At 61.1% G+C, this 18,590-nt stretch overlaps 1 protein-coding gene across 1 annotated transcript; it reads right to left on the bottom strand.

Moving 5' to 3' along the window:
* Positions 1-919: 919 nt before the first annotated feature.
* On the bottom strand, positions 920-11,354 carry ST6GALNAC2 (ST6 N-acetylgalactosaminide alpha-2,6-sialyltransferase 2). Its single transcript, XM_061376925.1, has 9 exons — positions 10,960-11,354; positions 5,830-5,965; positions 5,027-5,201; positions 4,040-4,205; positions 3,819-3,957; positions 3,572-3,675; positions 3,330-3,413; positions 2,283-2,382; positions 920-2,134 (listed from the first exon to the last, which is right to left on the bottom strand). Exons 1-9 carry the CDS (start codon positions 11,082-11,084, stop codon positions 1,967-1,969), a joined length of 1,197 nt encoding a protein of 398 aa, XP_061232909.1. The 5' UTR covers positions 11,085-11,354; the 3' UTR covers positions 920-1,966.
* Between the last annotated feature and the right edge of the window lie 7,236 nt (positions 11,355-18,590).

Here is an 18,590-nt window from a genome sequence, read left to right as displayed (position 1 = left end):
GCTGAACAGCCCCAACTTTCTCAGCCTATCTTCATAAATAGTAGAGCCATTGGGTTCCTTGTGTGGTCAAATGGAGTGTGTTTAACTCTGGGGCAGGGTACACACAGCTTGGAAACCCCTTTTGGAAAGGAAAAAGGAGTTGCAGTTCCTGATGTGCACAAAGAGCTCTGCCCATGAGCTGGATGGGATTCCTGGCAGGAATCTGCACTGGGACAGTGCTCATCTGTAAAACCTCTTTTGGCCCTGTGCATCAAGGCGCTGCCATGGTCCAAGTCACCTGCTTGGGCTGGCTTTGCTGAGGCTTGGCCAGCACTGGTTTGAGGAGGCTTTGGTGCTGTCCCGGTCAGGTGATGTGGGGATCAGGTTGGTTCTTGTCATGCAAGAGGTTTTGCTGAGTGCTTGTGAATAAAATACAGGTCTGACATGCTGCCTTGGTACCATTGTGAGGTGGCTCTGGTGCAAACAAAGGTTAATTTGAGATCTGGGAACACAAGATAGGTTCCGAGCTTGAGATTACATCTGAATGGGAGAGCAACCTTCTGTACTGCTCCTTTGAACTGGCTGAAAGCAGCCTGCTGTGAGCTCGAGGGGGTTTTGAGGTTCCCTGGCTCACAGCCTGCCTATCTCTTGCCATCTCTGCAGTGAATTGTTCCCTTCAGCTGACGCACAGCACAGAGCATCCCAAGTGGAAAAAGGCCATGATCGGAAGCTGTTCCCATAGATCCAACACAGCCATCCACATAGGGCTCCAGGGATTAACCCTGGATGGGGAATGGCCCCATTGCTGTAACTGGGGCTGTTCCCCAGCCAAAGGCTCACTGCTACATGCTACAGCCCTTCTGTGGGAGGCAGAGGCCTCACCCCCCATAGAAACCACAGAAACAGGCGTAAAAGAGAACAGTCATTGAGCATTTATGTCATTACGGAGTGGGAAACCGGTCACACCATTCCCTCTGCAGTGCCCCATCAGCACTGGCTGCAGCAGCCTCCCCAAAGGGTCTTCCTTAGTGCTGGCTTACATGGGATGGCTGATGAGTTCCAAACCATCACCCCCTGGGGCTTTTGGGGAGGAGTAATGATCGCTCAGGGTCCATCATGCAACTGGCTTGGGGCTGCCTCCTCACTTGGAGGGCACTGCATGGTCCCCATGGAAGGAAGCCCCACCAAACCCACTCTCCTGCACACGTGTGCTGCAGGCACTCTCAGTTCCAGGGTGCTCCAAGTCCAGCCGTGTTTGTGATGTCCCAGCTGAGCTGCAGTAACCCTACTCACAGCTGATGGCTTTGAAGCCTTGCTTGAAAACACCATGACCTGGAGACGGGCAAAATGACAGGGCACACTGTGTGTCTGTTGCAGGAGAGGGCAGCCAAGCTAAGTCTTTCCTGCTGGTCATGGAGGCAAACAGATCCTTCTGGGCAGCAGCACCTCAACCCAGAGCTGGCTGGAGATGGGGCTTCCTGCAGCCTGGAGGGAGGTGTTCTCTAAACACACCACGTTCAGGTTGCTGAGATGATCCAGTCACCACCCCAAGGATCCATCACACCTGTTGTGGTCCCACCGTGGTGATGAGCATTTGAGCTGGAGCATGATGGTGAAGGGTGTTTTCCAGCCACAGGTACACATCTCCAGCATCTTCCACCATCAGCCTGAACCTCACAGGGGCCAGTGCTGCCCCACATCCGTGTTCATGGGGCTGGAAGGTCACAACCACGTGCCACGGTGTTTCTTGGTGCTCCAAAGGCCACATTCAATCACACTGAGCCATGAAACAGTGTTGGAGATCCCAAAGGATCCTCCACCAGCTTCACCTTGTCCCTCACCATCGTACCCCTGCCGGCTGCGGTGCGGCGGGGCTGCTCTTTGGGCTGGCTGGGCAGAGCCCTCCGGAGGGAGAAGGTGGCCTTCAGGGAAGAGGAGAAGAGCCACAGGAGTCCTTGAACTTGCCCCTGTGGGCAGCTGCCCGGCCTCACCGCTGGTACAGGGTCATGATCCCTGCTCGGTGCAGGCTCCTCCACAGAGCCGCCTCCAGCATCATGTCATGGTTGGCATAAAACACCAAGGGTTTCTTCTCCACCTCGTAGTAGTGGTCTGAGAACTGCTCGTAGTTGGTGGTGATGAACCCATAGGCACTGACCTGCGGGGAGGGAGGTGGGACAGAAAGAGCAGGGTCAGGGCTCTCCTGGAGAGGGACATGGGGTGGACACGCTGGTCCCCACCATGAGCTTGCAGCAGCTCTTCAAAGCCCCCCCACAACTGTAGGGGGCATCCCTGTGTCCCTGTACCTGGTCACAGGTGTGGAGTGCAGTGAGGAGCATGAGGGCACCAGTGCTGGGCATGTAGAGCGATCCATAGCGCGTGTCCAGCAGCTCCGACCGCAGGAACCTGCAGAGCACACAGCACATCAGAGGGGTGCTGAAGCCACCAGAGCCAGCAGCCCCCTGCCAGCCCCCAGCACGTGCCCAGCGAGGCAGGAGCACTGAATGAAAGCAAGGGCTCGTGTGGATTCACTGATGACTGCTACTAGGGCTCAGCTCATTTGCTGCAGGCACCTCTCTGCTGTTTGACATCGCCTCAATGCAGGCCTGCTTTCATCCAAGGTAGGAAAGGACAATCCCTGTGCGCCCACCTCTGCTCTTGTTAGAGTAAGTCAAGAATTAGTTCATTCTAGGAGCTGCTGTGAGGGCTGGAGCAGCTCTGCTCTGGAGCCAGGCTGAGAGAGCTGGGCTGGGGCAGCCTGGAGAAGAGAAGGCTCCTGAAGGGGAGACCTTAGAGCAGCTCCAGTGCCTAAAGGGGCTGCAGGAAACCTGGAGAGGGGCTTGGGACAAGGGATGGAGGGACAGGCCAAGGGGAATGGCTTGAACCTGCCCGAGGGGAGACTGAGCTGAGCTCTTAGGCAGAAGCTCTTCCCTGTGAGGGTGCTGAGGCGCTGGCACAGGGTGCCCAGAGAAGCTGTGGCTGCCCCATCCCTGGCAGTGCTCAAGGCCAGGTTGGACACAGGGGCTTGGAGCAAGCTGCTCCAGTGGAAGGGGTCCCTGCCCGTGGCAGGGGTTGGAGCTGGAGGGGCTTTAAGGTCCCTTCAACCCAAACCAGTCTGGGTTGTATGAAATGGGAGGCAAAGCACAGCGAGGTGCAGGAGGGAATGTGAGCTGTCTGCAGTGGATCGGAATGGCAGGGGAGGGATGCCTCTGCCTTGTTTGCAGAACACAGGGCAGAGGTGGTCCCAGTGCGTGGGGGGTGGAACTGGGATTGTGCTTTGATGCTTGGCACCACTGGTCTGCACTGGGGAGAGCAGTGGCAGGATAGAGCCGGTCTGAGCCCATCACCCTCACCTGGTCGTCAGGTACTGCAAGAAATCTGGATGCAGCAGCTTGAACTTCTCAGCAGATGCCTCCGGTCCAAAATACTTGTGTGGCCTGTGCAGGGTGAGGAGAGCGGCAGAACTCGTGTCATGGGAGCCCTGCGGCTGCTTGGGGTTTATCCCACCAGGGACAGGCATGGGGTGAGGACAGGCAAGTCCTGCTCCCTCCACTGCATCACCAGAGGTGCTGGGGGGAACTTGGGGGCTACTCACTCGTCCCCTTTGTCCGAGCCCTCTGGGACCGGGCTGCCCTGGATGGCTGACTTCAGCATGATGTAGTCACGGGCATCCGAGGGGATGAAGATGTACTTGAGGTCCTGCAGCAGGGACACAGCTGTGGCACTGGGGGGCCCTTGGGGCACTGCCCGAGCAGCAGGACAAGGACTGAGGGCTTGGGAGATGGGGAGCCCCGAGGGACAATTAGGGGTCACCTCCTCCCCAGCAAGCCCTCGGGTCTCACCTTGCCCTGGGGTATCTGGGTGAAGCCGTACTCCTCGTAGGCGATGAGGGAGTTCTTCATGGTGTTCACCGTGAAGCCATAGAAGGAGATCTTGGTGCCAACATCCTCCTCGAAGCCTTTGATGACGGCCCCGTTGAGCCTGGGGGAAGAGCATGGGATGCATGCCCAGGGCTGGCCCCTCCCCAGCACCACGGCCCCATCCCGCCCGGCCCCATCCTCACCTGAAGACCAGGTCGTGCGCATCGATGGCCGTGCCCTGCCGCGAGCCATTGAGGATGCCGCCGTTGCCCACCACGGCGCAGCGCACGCAGCCCCCGGGGACCCCGTCCCTGTCGAAGAGGCGCCTGTTGGCCGAGGTGTTGAGGAGCCGGAGGGTGCTGCCCACCACTGGAACAGAGCAGTGGGGAAAGGTGCGGATCAGCCCCGTAAGCATCCACGGGCTTCAGTGTTGAGACACAGGCACGGGTGAGCTGGTGCAGGGCAGCACACAGGTGAGGAGAGTGGGATGGGATGGGATGGGATGGGATGGGATGGGATGGGATGGGATGGGATGGGATGGGATGGGATGGGATGGGATGGGTTGGGTTGGGATGGGATGGGTTGGGTTGGGATGGGTTGGGATGGGATGGGTTGGGTCGGGATGGGATGGGATGGGATGGGATGGGATGGGATGGGATGGGATGGGGTTACACCAGCCAGTCCCTCCTCTCCCAGGCTTTGTGCCTCCTCCCCACAGCCCCACACTCAAAGCCTGCTCCACACAGCAGCCGTGCAAGGCACAGGGATGCATCCGGACACCTCCAGCCCTGTGGATGCTGCTGTCCCTTCCTGACAATGTCTCCTTGCAACTGCCCCCGGTTCACTCCCACCCGTTGCTCCCAGCACTTCCCAGCGCAGGGATTGAAGCCAGTGGCTGTCGGGGAGGGCAAGGAGTGGGTTTGGGGTGGGAAGGGAAACAATCTCCCTCCAGCACAATGGGCCGGGTTGTCCGAGCTGCCCCGGCCCCAGTTAATAACAGAGCACACACTGGAGCTTTTATCCCAGGAAATGTCACAAGACGCAGCCGGTGGCGCTTGCAAACCCGCATCCTGCACCCGGGAGCAGGACTGGGAACAGATCCAGGTCCCTGCAGGGCCCCTCTCCCTTCTGCTGGGCCCCTTTAACCACCCCACACCCTCCCATCGCCCCCCATCCCGCTGGCTCCGTACCTGTGTGGGACAAGCCCTGCCAGCCGTAGGGGACGTGCCGCTCCTTCAGCCTGTCCCAGGTGCCGGGGGTGAAGTGCTGGTCCCACATCAGCACCGGGCTCTCGAAGCGGAAGATCTGCCCGAACTTGGGGTCTGCCTTTGCTCTGCTCATCACCGAGTGGAGGCATGAGCCCGGCTGGGGGGGGCAGGACCATGGGTCAGTCTCCAGCCTGGGTCTGCCTTCCCTTGGGCATCTCTGCGGCTCAGCAGGCACCGAGGGGAGGACAAACCCATCATTGGGTGTTTGGGGTCACCCAGGCAGGGCACTGCCCACACCTTGGCTTCCTGCTGCAAACCCCCCCTTGGCACCCGGCTCACTGGGGCTGGGAGGACCTGGCCTTACAGAGCCTCATGATGGAGCAGTGTGGACACCCTACTGAGGGCCTCTGCTGTGTAAGAACAGCCCCGTGCCCAAGACCAGAGCCTGGCTCCATCCTCATGGCTCTCCAGCCTGGGCTGGTAGCACCAAGTGATGCTGGCTCCAGCCTCCACACTGGGGAACTGCTCAGGGAGATGCTGCAGCCGCCATGGGGAGGCGTGGGGAAACCCATGTGCATGGATGGAGGTCATCACACACACACACAGAGAACCCCTTCGAGACCACGCTGCTCACCCTCTGTGTCCCCACACGGATCTTAAACCCACAGCGCCCAGCAAGGGGGGGCACAGGGGCACTGTACCCATGGCAGGGTTGGGGCAGGATGACCCTGGGGTCCTTGCCAGCCCGGCCCGTGCCGGTGCCGGTGCCATCACTCCGTGGTTACCTGCTTCCTGCGGGGCTGCGGCTCCTGCAGCTCGGCGGTGGGAGCCGGGAAGGGCTTCGAGCCCCCTCCCAGGGCCCATGGTTGGCTCCCGGCCCGGCGCGAGGCCCCCAGGACCAGCGGCTCCGGCTGCAGGAGGCTGCGGGAAGGAGGCCGGGGGGGGGGGATCAGCCGGGAGCACCCCGAGACCCCCCCCCAGGTGTGAGATCCATGGGGCAGGACCACGTCACCTCCCTGCTGCCCAGCCCATCCCCGTGTCCTCATGCACGGGACTGGCAAAGGGCAGGCTCTGTGCAGGCAGCGGCTGCCTTCTGCTGGCTCCCACTGCCAGGGCCCCATGGACCAGAACCTGCACCCCCGGGGGGGCCCTGCTCAGACCTCCGTGGATCCCCCCCCCCCATCCCACCCTTCCCAAGCCCAACGACACCAGGGCTGGGACAAGCTGGAAGGCTGGGGACTGGAGGAGCAACAATAACTGGAGTCTGGAGGCTCTTGGGGTGTGCAGGACCCCTCTGCCATGGGGCCAGCTGGGGAACGCTGAGGGACAGAGGCAGAGGGCTCCCTCCATAGGATTTTGGGGTGCCCTGAGCCAGGGGGATGTGGGGCTGGGGCCGGGCAGGGTCAGAGCCTGGCGGGCAGGAGGTGGGAGCCCACGGGAGGGGAACAGGCTCCCATTCATCCCCGCACACAAAAGCCCTTCAGAGCCCCCCGGTGCCCAGGCCAGAACAGGGGCATTGTGGTGGAGACAAGGGCCCCTTGTCTGGGAGCTCCGCCTGCGGCACAGGGACAGGTATGGGCAGGTGGGGAGCGGAGCGCGGCAGCGTTGGGTTTCCATGGCCAGCACAGCCCCTGTCAGCACCAGCGGCACCCAGAGCCCTGCCCGGGACCGCAGCCAGGCTCATTCACCACCCAAACCCTGCTCCGTGCCATGGGGTACAGCAGGACACAGGGGACAGCCCAGAGCATGGCTGGGGCTGGAGCATCTCCCCAGGCATGGACCCGGTGAACCCCCCATGCAGCCCTGACCCAGCTCTGGGGCAGCAGCACAAGAGGGAACTGGAGCTGATGGAGAGAGTGCAGAGGAGAGCATGGAGCTGCTGCGAGGGCTGGAGCAGCTCTGCTCTGGAGCCAGGCTGAGAGAGCTGGGCTGGGGCAGCCTGGAGAAGAGAAGGCTCCTGAAGGGGAGACCTTAGAGCAGCTCCAGTGCCTAAAGGGGTGCAGGAAACCTGGAGAGGGGCTTGGGACAAGGGATGGAGGGACAGGCCAAGGGGAATGGCTTGAACCTGCCCGAGGGGAGACTGAGCTGAGCTCTTAGGCAGAAGCTCTTCCCTGTGAGGGTGCTGAGGCGCTGGCACAGGGTGCCCAGAGAAGCTGTGGCTGCCCCATCCCTGGCAGTGCTCAAGGCCCGGTTGGACACAGGGGCTTGGAGCAAGCTGCTCCAGTGGAAGGGGTCCCTGCCCATGGCAGGGGCTGGAACTGGATGAGCTTTAAGGTCCCTTCAACACAAACCAGCCCAGGATTCATTCTATGATTTAGTCCCAGCTCCCTCTTTGCACCATCGCAGAGCACCCAGCTCTGGGCAGGGGATGCAGAGGGTGCAGGTGTCCCTGCACAGAGGCTGGGCACGGCCAGTGCAGCTCTTGCAATCAAACCATCTCGCCAGGAAAAGGCATCTCTCCATCAGCAACCGCTGCCCTACACACACACACACACATACACGCTCCAGCCTCCAGCCCAGGGCCAAGGTCCCTGCCCCATGGCCGCATCCTGCCCTCCAAGCACATGCAAAGAGCCCTCCTGCTGTGCGCAGTGTGCGGTGCTGACATCCCCGGAGCACTGGAGCTGGCAGAGGGGAGGGAGGACAAATCCCTGCAGAGGATCCCTCAGTGTGGGGCTGAACCCCCCCGGCTAATGCTGGAACCGCTGCTTCCTGGTGTCATCACTGCGAGCATCTCAACAAGCGCATCCCGAGCAAACCTGCCTGTTCCCAGCAGGATGGTGCTCAGCAAGGCTGGGCAAGGCCACCCAGAGCCTGCAGGAGCCCTTGTGATAACACTGGAGGCTGCTCCTTCAGCCCAGCTCTGCGGGGTACAGCAGCACAGCCCAGCCAAGCGAAGCTCCCCCATGCAAGAGTCCTGCAGCGGCTGCAGGGACATGGAGCCGCATCTCTCCATGTGCTGCAGCTCGGTGCTGTGGGACCCCAGGCAGCCCCCAGCCCTCCTCCATCGCACACAGCCAGGATCATCAGGGCCTGGAAGGGAGCTCTGGAGATCCCTATGGCACCAGAGCTCCCATGGGGCTCACCAGCAGGAGCCTGTTGATGCACCAGCACCCAAGTGACAGAGCAGGGGCTGAAGAAACCTCCTTGCTCCAAGCCCTGCTTTGCCCCCTCACCTTTTGCCTGGCCATGGAGACACAACCCATGGGAGCTGCTCCCCTCACACTCCATGCCCAGGAGCCCATCACCTCCTCAGCCTGTCCCCATCAGGCTCATGAGCCCTATTGCTGCCCAACCCATCGGTTCACACCATTCCCTTATCCTTCCCGGGCTCATCCAGGACAACGCAAGACCCTGGCACTGCCAATGGAGGGTCCTGCTCTGCTGCCTGGGATGCTGGGGGCTCCGATCCACTGGGATCGGGGAGGTTGGCTCCTGCTGATGCTTGATGGGAGCTGGTCCCACATCAGCCATGGCCTCTCCCTCCCTGCTGCGTCAGCACCGCCCTGCGCCCGCATCCCAGCTGTGGGTGCTGGAGCCAGCTCCCATCCTGGCCATGCCCGAGCCCTGCCAGGGCCCCCGGTGCAGACGCAGCCGGGCAGCGGCCATGGGCAGGCAGCGCAGCAGCTTTGACGTCAGGCGCCAGGATGTGGCGGAGCGCCTCGTGCCGCCGCGTTGACTCAGCCGGTGACAACGCTGCCGATGCCCATGCACAACGGGGCAGCACCGGGCCCGGCCAAGCCTGGGTGTGCTCTGCCCGGCCGCGGCTTTCCCAGCTGACGTTTGTGGTCCTTGGCCGCCCCGCAGCCCTGGCAGATAACAGCGCCCGAGCGCCCTGAGCACACACTGCTGCCTTATCTTCAGCAAACAGGCCCAGGGCCCCGCAGAGCGCTTGGAGGGAGCAGGCGTGAACCGGCTCGTGGAGGGGGTTTGCTCCATCCCACCGCAAAGGGCCGGGCTCCAGAAAGCATCTTTCAGCAGGGCAGAGCCCCGCAATCACCCACAGGCGATGCCAGCGGCTCGCTGGTGCTGGGCTGGGGATGGAGGGGACAGGGCTGTCCCAGCCGAACCCCGCGGCTCCAGGGATTTGGCTGCACGCCGCAGGGTGGTTGGGTCCGCAGGGACAGGGGCGCTTCACCCGTCTCCATAGGGCATCAGTGCTGCCACCAGCTTTGTGCTGGACCAGAGCACTGCCATGGGTGTCTGGCCATTGGGTCATTTGGTGCTGCAGCACCCAGCATCAATGAGGGGTTCAGCTTCCTCCTGACCCCCTTCACCTCTCTGTGGGCTCACATAGACACGGCTCACGCAAACCTCCTGGTCAGAACGTGACCTCCCCTGATGGTGTGAGGGTGGGAAGCGCGTGCTCTGTGGTGGCACATCAGTGCGTGACACAGCGGCTGTGCCAGCACCACCTCCGGTTCAGCCCCGCATCCCTCAGCCGGGCAGCGCTGAGTCCTCTGATCCTGGTCCAGAGTGATTACGGGCAGCGTGTTTGTAACCACAAACAGGATTCGCTCTTGTTTGGGTCTTGCTTTAGCAACTGAATCAAAGCCAAGAGGAAAAGCCCAGGAGAGGTTTGGAGCGCAGCTCAGCTCCCCGTTACCTCGCCCTGGGCTCCTCTCTGGGGCTGGAGGAGCTGACCCCTAAATCCCATCAGCTGTGGAGCAGGGGCCGGGCTGGCTCTGCAGTGGGGGACCCAGGGCTGGGGCAGGATCAGGCAGTGATGGGAACCTGCTCCCAGCACCTCCTCCACACCCTGCTCCTGGGATGGGCCACAGACCCCATGCCAGGTCACAGCTGGTTCCCATTCCCAGCTCCAGCATGGTCCTTGCGCACATCCCGCTGCCCCCGTGGGCCTCAGGTTCCCCTCTCATGGACTCTCATCAAGCTCTGTGCCGGGAGCTGCTCACACCCCAGCCCCAAGCACCGTCCCACGCTGCTGCCACCGGCACCTCTGCTCAGCCAGCACAGCAAGGGGGGAAACAGCAACCTCTGCCAGGGCGGCTGGGGTCCTGCTGCTGTGCAAGCCCCCTGGAGGGGGGGTCCCTGCCCTGGGATGACAGAAGGGGCAAGGAGAGCCCCAGCTCCAGACAGGGAGAAGAGAGGAGCCTCTGGACCCTGCGCGGGGCTGGCTCCGGTCCCCGCAGCATCCTCCGTTCCCGGGCAGCACCCACGCGGCTGAGCTCTGCTGCACCCAGAGCACCCAGGCTGGAGACGAGGGACACCCATGGCGCTCTCCTTGCACATCACCTGATGCTCGCAGGAGGGAACGGCGGCCGAAGCTGCGGGGCGAGTGCTCCTTCCCCCCTGCTCAGCCACGTTCCGAAGGGCTCCCTGCGGGACCCCGGCACTGGGGAGAACCAAAAGGGCTTGGGGAGGCCGGGGGATGCCCGCCGCAGCGGGCACAAAGGGGGAGATGCACAGCGCTGGGGTTTGGGAGGTGCTGCAGCCCCTGGCAGTTTGCAAGGGGCTGGGGACAGCCCCATGGATCCGTGCAGCTCCACGGGGACCGAACCTCCCCCGGACAACCGGCTCCAATCCTCACTCAGCCCAGTGGGGATGCAGAGGCTGCTGAAGGGGGCTCGATCCTGCTGGGGACTGAGCACCCGCAGCCACCCCTGGCCCCAGCGGCGGTTCCTTTGCACTGCGATGGGGTGAGCACACCCGGGCACCCCCGCAGCCCCCCACGGCCCCGGGGTCCCGCTCTGGGCACCCATGGGCTCGGAGATGCCCCGGACACCTTGGGGGGGGGGACAGAACCTGCTGCGAGCACATTTCCCACAGCAGCCATCAGGCGGGGTAACCTGCACTAAAGGCCCCACACCAGCACCCCAACAGCACCCCAATGCCCCCTCCCCATCCCAGTGCACGACTCCTCACCCACACATCCCACCGCCCCTTCCCCTCCTTACCTGGCCAGGATCCTCTGGCTGCTGGGCGACTCCACCGTAGCGTAGTAGTGACCGTAGAGGAGCAGGGAGGACGTTAACCCCGCCAGGAGCAGGAGGCAGAGCCGCTTCCAGTGCGGAGACCCCATCCCAGGCACCTCAACCGGGGGAGCAGCGCAGGATCCCTGCAAACTTCCCGACCTCCTCCTCGTCCTCTCGCAGCCCGGCTCCGTCCCGCACCTCGGGGCAGGCTGGGATCCTCCTGCGGAGGGAGGGTGCGAGCCGGAGGGAGGAGGCACCGGGGCTGCCCGCTTCAGACTCGAGGGGAGAAAAAGCGCCTTTGAGCCGCTTTCTCTGCGCGCTGCGATTAAACATTTACTGACCCGGCAGCGAACCGGGCCCCTTTGTCCGCACCTCCCCTCTCCGTAACTTATTGTTGGGCTCCAGCACCGCTTCCACCCTGCGCAGCCCCCGCCGGCTCCGGCTGGAGGCATCGGCTGCGGGTTAGCCCGTGGTAAAGCAGCTCCCAAGGGGAAGCGGGGCTCCGGGGTGCAGGCAAAGGGGAGGAAAGAGGGGGGGATCTGTTGTGGTGCTGCCGGATTGCTCCCTCCCGACGCGGTTTAGCAGCAAACAGAGCGGTTCAGGGCTTTGAGCTCCAAGGGATGGTTTGGGCTGGGGAATGGGGACCCGCGTTTGGGGGATTTTGGGGAAATCCAAATGAAGCATTTTGGTGTTTTGGGGAAGGAAATGCTTCGGTTCCCTCTTGGTGAAAGAGTGTTTCGACATGGCTTTACTTGAACCCACCTAAACAAAGAGAGCCGCGCTGGGAGCTGAAGGAGGTGCATACCAAAGGAGATGCACACCAGAAGCTGCTCCGGCGGGGGAAGGCGCTCAGCAGGGAGAGCAGGAGCTTTCACAGGCTCTGCACTGATTGCAGGGCAATGCTGGATGCTCAGGAAGCAGCACCCGCGGGAGCAGCACCGTGGTGAGCCCTGCTCCACGCCATCCCCTTGGTCTGCACCCGCGGCTCCCTGCGCACCCCCCTCCAGCCCCATCCCAAGCACCCGCTGTTGTTAGCCGGACCCAAGAACCCTTGGCCAGACCCCATCCCTGCTCCCCTTGTGCACCCCCGGGCCAGCAGCGTTTTCCCAGCCCTTCGGATCCCTGCTCCCATTCCTGCCTGCCCAGGCACGTTCCCAGTGGTGCTGCTCCTTCAAAGGGAGGTAAAAGCAAGCAGCATTCCACTCTGTTACTGCAGCTCCCACCATCACTAACCCTGGTCCTCTGGGAATGTTGGCTGTGTGGATGGCACCCACTGAGTGCCCCGGTTCCACTGATGCCCATGCTGTGATGTGACCACAGGAGCAGGTCTGCACCCCAAGGATGGCAGCGCTGGCTTTGTCCCACCAGGAGAGCGGACATGGGACTGGGATCACCACATGGGGATGGTTTTAGAGCAGATGTGCAGGGATGAAGCTCTGCTGCTGCACAGGGAGCTGTGGGGAGCAGGCTCCCCTGGGGAAGCAGGGAGCAGGCAAGGAGCAGGAGGGACAGGACAGACCAAACCAACACCACTTGGGTGAAACTGGGACTAAAGCTGAGCTGGAGCTACCGCTGCAGAAGGTCAGGCAGGGAGGGTGTTAAGGGGTAACCCAGAAGCAAAAGGCAGCTCTGGTGGGAGAGCTGGATGGGGTTTGCCTCCACCAGCCAAGCCTGATCCCAGCCCATGGGGGCACCACAAGGCTCAGGTCCAGCAGAGCAGGGACTGGGCTCAAAGGTCCCGCAGATTGGAGCCTGTCCCCACCAGTGTGACTTGGGGGTTGCCCTCGTTTGCTCTGAGCTGATGGATTCCCTCCTCATGTGCAATTGATTCTGGCCCTTCATTAATCACAGGTGATTATTGCCAACTGCTCCAGCGAGTCACAGGGGACCCTGCAAGGGCTATCCCTGGAGGTGGATGGGCAGTGGTCCAGAGCAAGCCTGGGGGAAGACAGGAATTTGCCTTTTGGAGACATAGGCCAAGGGGAATGGCTTGAACCTGCCCGAGGGGAGATTCAGACTGGATATAAGGAAGGAATCTTCCATGACAAGGGTGCAGGCACAGGGTGCCCAGAGAAGCTGTGGCTGCCCCATCCCTGGCAGTGTTCAAGGCCAGGTTGGACACAGGGGCTTGGAGCAAGCTGCTCCAGTGGAAGGGGTCCCTGCCTGTGGCAGGGGTTGGAGCTGGAGCAGCTTTAAGGTCCCTCCCAGCCTAAACCAGTTGGGGATTCTGTGAAGATTCTATGCTCTATGGTGGGGCTGCAGCTCCCTGTATTTGCCCTGAGGGCTGCAGGAGCTGGGTTCTTCACCTCGCTCCCATCTCAGTTCCCATGAGAGATGATTTTCTATTGTTGGGGTTTGTTTTCAACAGGGTGAAAATGAGATGCTGAGTTCCTCATCTGCTCCACTTGTTTTGCACTACAATGCAACTTGGTCCATACCCCAGCATTAAGTGGTGCTTAATTTAGAAGTTAAGTGTGAAAACCCCTTTAGGAAGAGAGTTCCAAATAAAGATGAGGAAAAGAACACAAAAGAAATCACAATGAAAACCAGCAAGTGTCATTTTTAGCCTGGGCTTTGTGTTCCAGTGATTACTGCTTGGAAACAAACCCCAAGCCCTCCACATGGCCAGCGAGAGGGAAATCAGCACAGTTCACACCAGCTGGTTGTTGGCCACGGGTTGGTGGAGGGAACTCGTGTGGTCTTTGGCGTTAGGAACCTTCCAGCTGGGAGAAAGAGCTCTCCTGCAGGGTTTCCATATCCCGTTTGCTCAGCACAGGGGCATTAAGAACGTGACAAAGAGCTGCTTGTAGAGAATAGCCCCGAAATTCCAAGTCTGGATGTAGGAATGTGTCGCTGTGTCCACCCCTCTGGAGAACACGGGGCCATAGGGATGCCTTAAGGAAATCACTTAAGGACAAACTGGTCAGCAGATGCCCCGGGAGGCTGATGCACAGCCCCTTCCTGGTGGAGCACAGAGAACAGAGGGCAAACCTCATCTCCCCAGGTTCCACACAAACACAGGGTCAGGTATAGTGCCTGCAGCACTGATGCTGCCTGAGGATGTTCCCCAATGGTCCATGCTTGGGGTTCTATGTGTTACTGCAGCCAGAGGCAGGAGGTGAAGTGGGGAAGTGACTGGATGGAGGATTGTGGACCCCAGTGGGATGGCAGCACCCAGCTGCAGGACCAGAGATGCTCAGGGCTGTGCTCAGCATCACTCCACAGCAACTGCAGCCCCGAGCACTGGGCTCTGCCTTTTGGGCAGAGAAAGGGGCTCAGGGATGCAGCTGTACAGGGAAATGGAGCTGATGTGCCCCAGCTTCTTCCCTGTGAGGGTGCTGAGGCGCTGGCACAGGGTGCACAGAGAAGCTGTGGCTGCCCCATCCCTGGCAGTGCTCAAGGCCAGGTTGGACACGGGCTTGGAGCAAGCTGCTTCAGTGGAAGGGGTCCCTGCCCATGGGGCAAACTTACCCTTCAATCCCCTCCTGCTCCCCCCCCCAGAGCAGGAGGGTTGTGGGGACAAGCCATGGGCTGAGGTGGCAGGTTGGGACCTCGTATGTGGTGGCTCCTGTTGGCTCTGCTGGGGCCCAGCCTGGCTCTTACCACAGTGAAGAGATGCCTGTGCATGGCAGAGCTGCTGGTCAGCCCTGGACCATGGATGGGGCCTAGATAAGCCCAACACACAGCCGGGCACAGGGCAAGCTGTGGGGCTCTGGGTTATGCCCTGGAGGGGTGCAGAGCTGGGAAACACCTTGGAGAAACCATGGTGCGGATGCAAACCCCTGGCTCAGCAGATAGGAGCTGATCCTGCCCTGCTCTGAGCAGGGTGAACAGTGCCTGAGGTGCACTGAAACACAGGAGCCTCAAAAGCACATGGTCCAGGGGTCAGGGCAGGCTCTGTCCCCAAAGCACACAGCTGGGAGAGGGGACACTGAGTGAGCCCCTTGTCCACCCCTGCTGCACAGAGCGGGGATGGAGGGAGCCTTGGGATGCCCTCAGGACACAGCAAGGTTCTTTAGCAGCCCAAGGGCCAGGCCAGGCTGAGCTGGGAAAGCCCCACAGCACCCAGGGTGCTGCTGCTCAGCCTGGCAGAGGAGCCCCAGTACCACAGCCCCTGGGCAGGGGCATCGGGGGCTGCTGCAGGGCCGGGAGCAAGGGGAGGTGCCCTGAGGTCACCTGGGGCTTTTTGCACAACAAGGCCATGGGCTGCTCCTTTATCGGGTTCTACAGCCCCTATCATCAATCGTTTTTCTGGTCTGACTGCATTTCCCTGCTGCCACATCCCCAACAAAGGGAGTGAGGAGGGCAAATGAACCCCCCACCCTGCCCCAAACCTCTCTGTAGCTGGGGAACATAAACAGCACCTGGGTTGTTTGTGACCTGGGGCAGGCACAGCCCCACAGCACCCGGTCAGCCACGGCTGCTGCAGAGCCATGCACCCGCTCCATGCTGCCTGCTCTGTGTCATGGTGCTTGCCTGGGAAGGAGCAAGGAGGGACGATCTGGATGTGCCACCATGGCACAAGGCTGCCTCGGAGCCCTGTGTGGTGCCAGGCAGGGTTTGGTGGTGCCTGCCAGCACTAGCAGACACCCCAAGCCCTGGCACATGGTGTCCCCATGCCTGCTCAGCCCAAGCCTGCTCCCACATGTCCCTAAGGTGCATCCTGGTTCCCCAGCCCAGCAAGTCCCCACCTGCTTCCTCCTGCTCAGGCCCCAGCCAAGCAGCTCCGTGCCTGTGCCCATGAGCAGGACACAGTCCCTGCCTCTGCCATCAGTGAGCAGTCAGCACACACAGGGAAGAGGTGGAACCAAACACAAGCTCTGCCAGGAAGGTGACACCGTGAGAGCTCCTGGTGAGCAGCAGATCTGGTCCCCACAACAGAGGGTATTCAGAGGCTGTAACAGTCCTCACGGTACTCACCAACAGCTTCCCAATAGGGCAGGGCTGATGCAACAGCAGATTCCAGGCACCAGGTATTGTGCCCACACATGAGGAGGAGCAGCTGTATCCGAGGCATCTCTCATGATGTCAGATCCCATGGCTGCTCCCTCCACTTGTGCTGCCTGCAGCAGCACACCCCATTGCACAAGCCGAGGCTGCACCTCTGCAGCTGCAAGAGTGGCATTTGGGTACCAAACTCCTCCTGTGCATGTCCCTGCATACCCCAAGGAGCTGGGCCATAGTGCTATGGGCAGGCAGGTGTTGCAAAGTGAAGTACACCAGGAGACAAGGGTGTGATGCAGCGTGGGCAGTGCAGGGCTGTGACAGCGCTGGGACACGGCCTGTGCCAAACCTGGATGTGCCAGATGCAGCAGGATGCTGACAGGTCCTAAACTGGAGCTGCCACCTGCTGGCACTGGGACAATGCTGCCTGCCAGCCACATGGACCTGCCTGGGCACATTTGGGGTGGCCCTGAACCATGGCACTGCCTCTGTTCAGCTGCCCAGAGGAGGCTGGGGCTGCTCTGGCATTGCTGGGACACTCACCCAGTCCTGAAGCCCGGCTCTGTCCGAGGCTGCTCCAGCTCTTGCTGCTCTCCATAGGTTCTGCTGCACTGGTTTGTGCCAGGCCAGAAGCTGGCTGGGAAATGCCACCTCCAAAGCCCCTTGACTTCCAGTGGCTGCTTAGGACCTGCTGCTGCAAAGTGGGGTGGCTCTGGTGGACTTGTGTTCCATGGGATGTGTATCCATGTGTCAGCCCCTGGTGGGACAGGATGCCTTGGGGTACTGGAACAGCAGCCAAGGGAGGAGGGGAAGAAGATGGCCAGGCCAGAGCTGCCTTTCTGGAGCCACAGAAGATGTGGGCTTGAGCTTGCTGGGTAACTCCAGAGCACAGCAAAGGCCCTTCTCCAGCCAAGGTTACCCCTGGTACCATCTACCTGTGCCAGCTGCACTGGGAGGAAAGCCTGGAGCAAACGGCCTCCTGGGAAAGCTTCCTTCCCTTGGCTTTGGGAAGCCTCAGAGCTGGGCACTAGGGAACAGCCCAGGCTGGGGGCTGCCAGCCCATCCCCAGAGCCTCTTTGCCCACTGTGATCCCTTTGCTTGGCAGGACTCAGCCCTATCCCGCTTTCCAGAGGAGCCAGAAACAAAAGAGAAGGAGGGGGAAGGGCCTAAGAGAAACTTCTTCCAACTTCTGGGGAACAGAAAAGCCCCATTCAGGCAGGAAGAAGAGCGTGGAGCTGGTCACTAAGCAACCCACAGCAATGTGGCTCAGCCCAGCCAAGGAGTGCTGGGCAGGGAGAGCCCGCAGGGCCTGGGGACAGGGGACACAGCCACCGCAAGGGGCTGAGCCACCCCGAGCTCCTGGGAGCAGCATTGTCCTCAGTGGGCTCTGGGGGCTGCCCAGCCTCCATCAGGCTCCCCCTTCCCCTCCTCAGGTCTGCTCCAAAGCCCGTGGTTCCCCATGGGCCTGGGGTTCACATGGGGCTGCATCCACCATTCCCAATAGAAGCACAGTGCATTCCAGATAACTCCCTGCTCCCACGGTCACTGCAGGGCTTGTATGGGCAGAGCAGCCAAACACAGGCTACACCCTCTCCCAGATAAACTCAATTCTTCATGTAGATTATCAATGGGGGGGGTTGTCCTTTGCAAACAAGCTTAGTGAGACATGAGAAACTGCCTGGCCTCTCTGCAGCACAGGGGATAAAGGGACAAAGGAAATGAGGCCTGACAAACCCTGCTGACAAGCCGTGCCCAGCTGCCTCTGGGAGCCCAGGGGTCCCTGGAGACACTGCTGCCCCTGGCAGGATGCTGCGGGAAAGGAAAACCACTCACAGCCAGAGCAGGTCCACTGGGGGCAGCCAATGTGCAGCTGGGTCCAGTGCAGAGCCTGAGGAACCCAAGGAGCCGCACTGGACCTGCCTGGACACTGGGAGGGGTTTTTGCCTGCATGGTAGCATAGGAAACATCACAGAGCCACACAGAATCCCAGCATCATCAGGGCTGGAGGGCACCTCCAGGATCATGCAGTGCAACACCCTGCCAGGGCAGGTCCCACAGGAACGTGTCCAGGCAGGTTTGGAATGTCTGCAGAGACTTCACACGCACACCCCCTATCCCCGGGCAGCCTGTCCTTCGTGCATGTCTCCAGCATCTGATGTACTCATAGAACAGCTGATGGGACAAGGACAAACTTGCCAGGTTTACCCACTTCCTCACGAGGTGTTTGGCTAGCACTGGTCGCTGTGCTGGGATAGCAAGGGGAACAAGGGGGGGATGCTCAGGTGTATCCACACAAGCTGCAGAGGTGTTATCATGAACACTCAGTCCTGCCCTTTCCTGGCTTCATCCTCCATTCTCTCAGCCTTTAAGCACCAGCTCTGGGGACACACTGAATAACACAAGCCACAGGGCTACAAGGGAAAATCAGTTTGGCCCAAGTAGTGCCGTTTATTTTGTCTGCACAAGCCCTTTCAGAAGCCAACACGCTGCAGCTTTGCTGACTTTAACTGGGCTCCTCTCAGCACGATGGGGACAGGCTGTCCAGGCAGCAGCAAGGATGGATAGTATCTATGCCTGGACTTGGAGAGCTCCTACCTCTCCTGGCAAAAGGACAAACACTGCTCCCTGTACAGCTGGGAGCCAAGTGTGCCAAAGCCCAGCTAAGCAAG

The sequence above is a fragment of the Neopsephotus bourkii genome, unplaced genomic scaffold (genome assembly GCF_033783945.1).
Source record: "Neopsephotus bourkii isolate Nb327-2 ecotype Australia unplaced genomic scaffold, CSIRO-AGI_Nbou_v1 NB_1749, whole genome shotgun sequence".
In the NCBI taxonomy this organism is placed as follows: domain Eukaryota; kingdom Metazoa; phylum Chordata; class Aves; order Psittaciformes; family Psittacidae; genus Neopsephotus; species Neopsephotus bourkii.
The sequence above is the reverse complement of the archived record's forward strand: the minus strand, read 5'-3'. Positions and strand labels throughout refer to the sequence as shown.

Coding starts and splice junctions, on each gene's coding strand:
- ST6GALNAC2 (XM_061376925.1), bottom strand. CDS start 11,084: ATGGGGTCTCCGCACTGGAAGCGGCTCTGCCTCCTGCTCCTGGCGGGG. Junction 3,676..3,818: donor CCCAGATACCCCAGGGCAAG/GTGAGACCCGAG, acceptor TCCCTGCTGCAG/GACCTCAAGTACATCTTCAT. Junction 2,135..2,282: donor CACTCCACACCTGTGACCAG/GTACAGGGACAC, acceptor CCCTCCCCGCAG/GTCAGTGCCTATGGGTTCAT.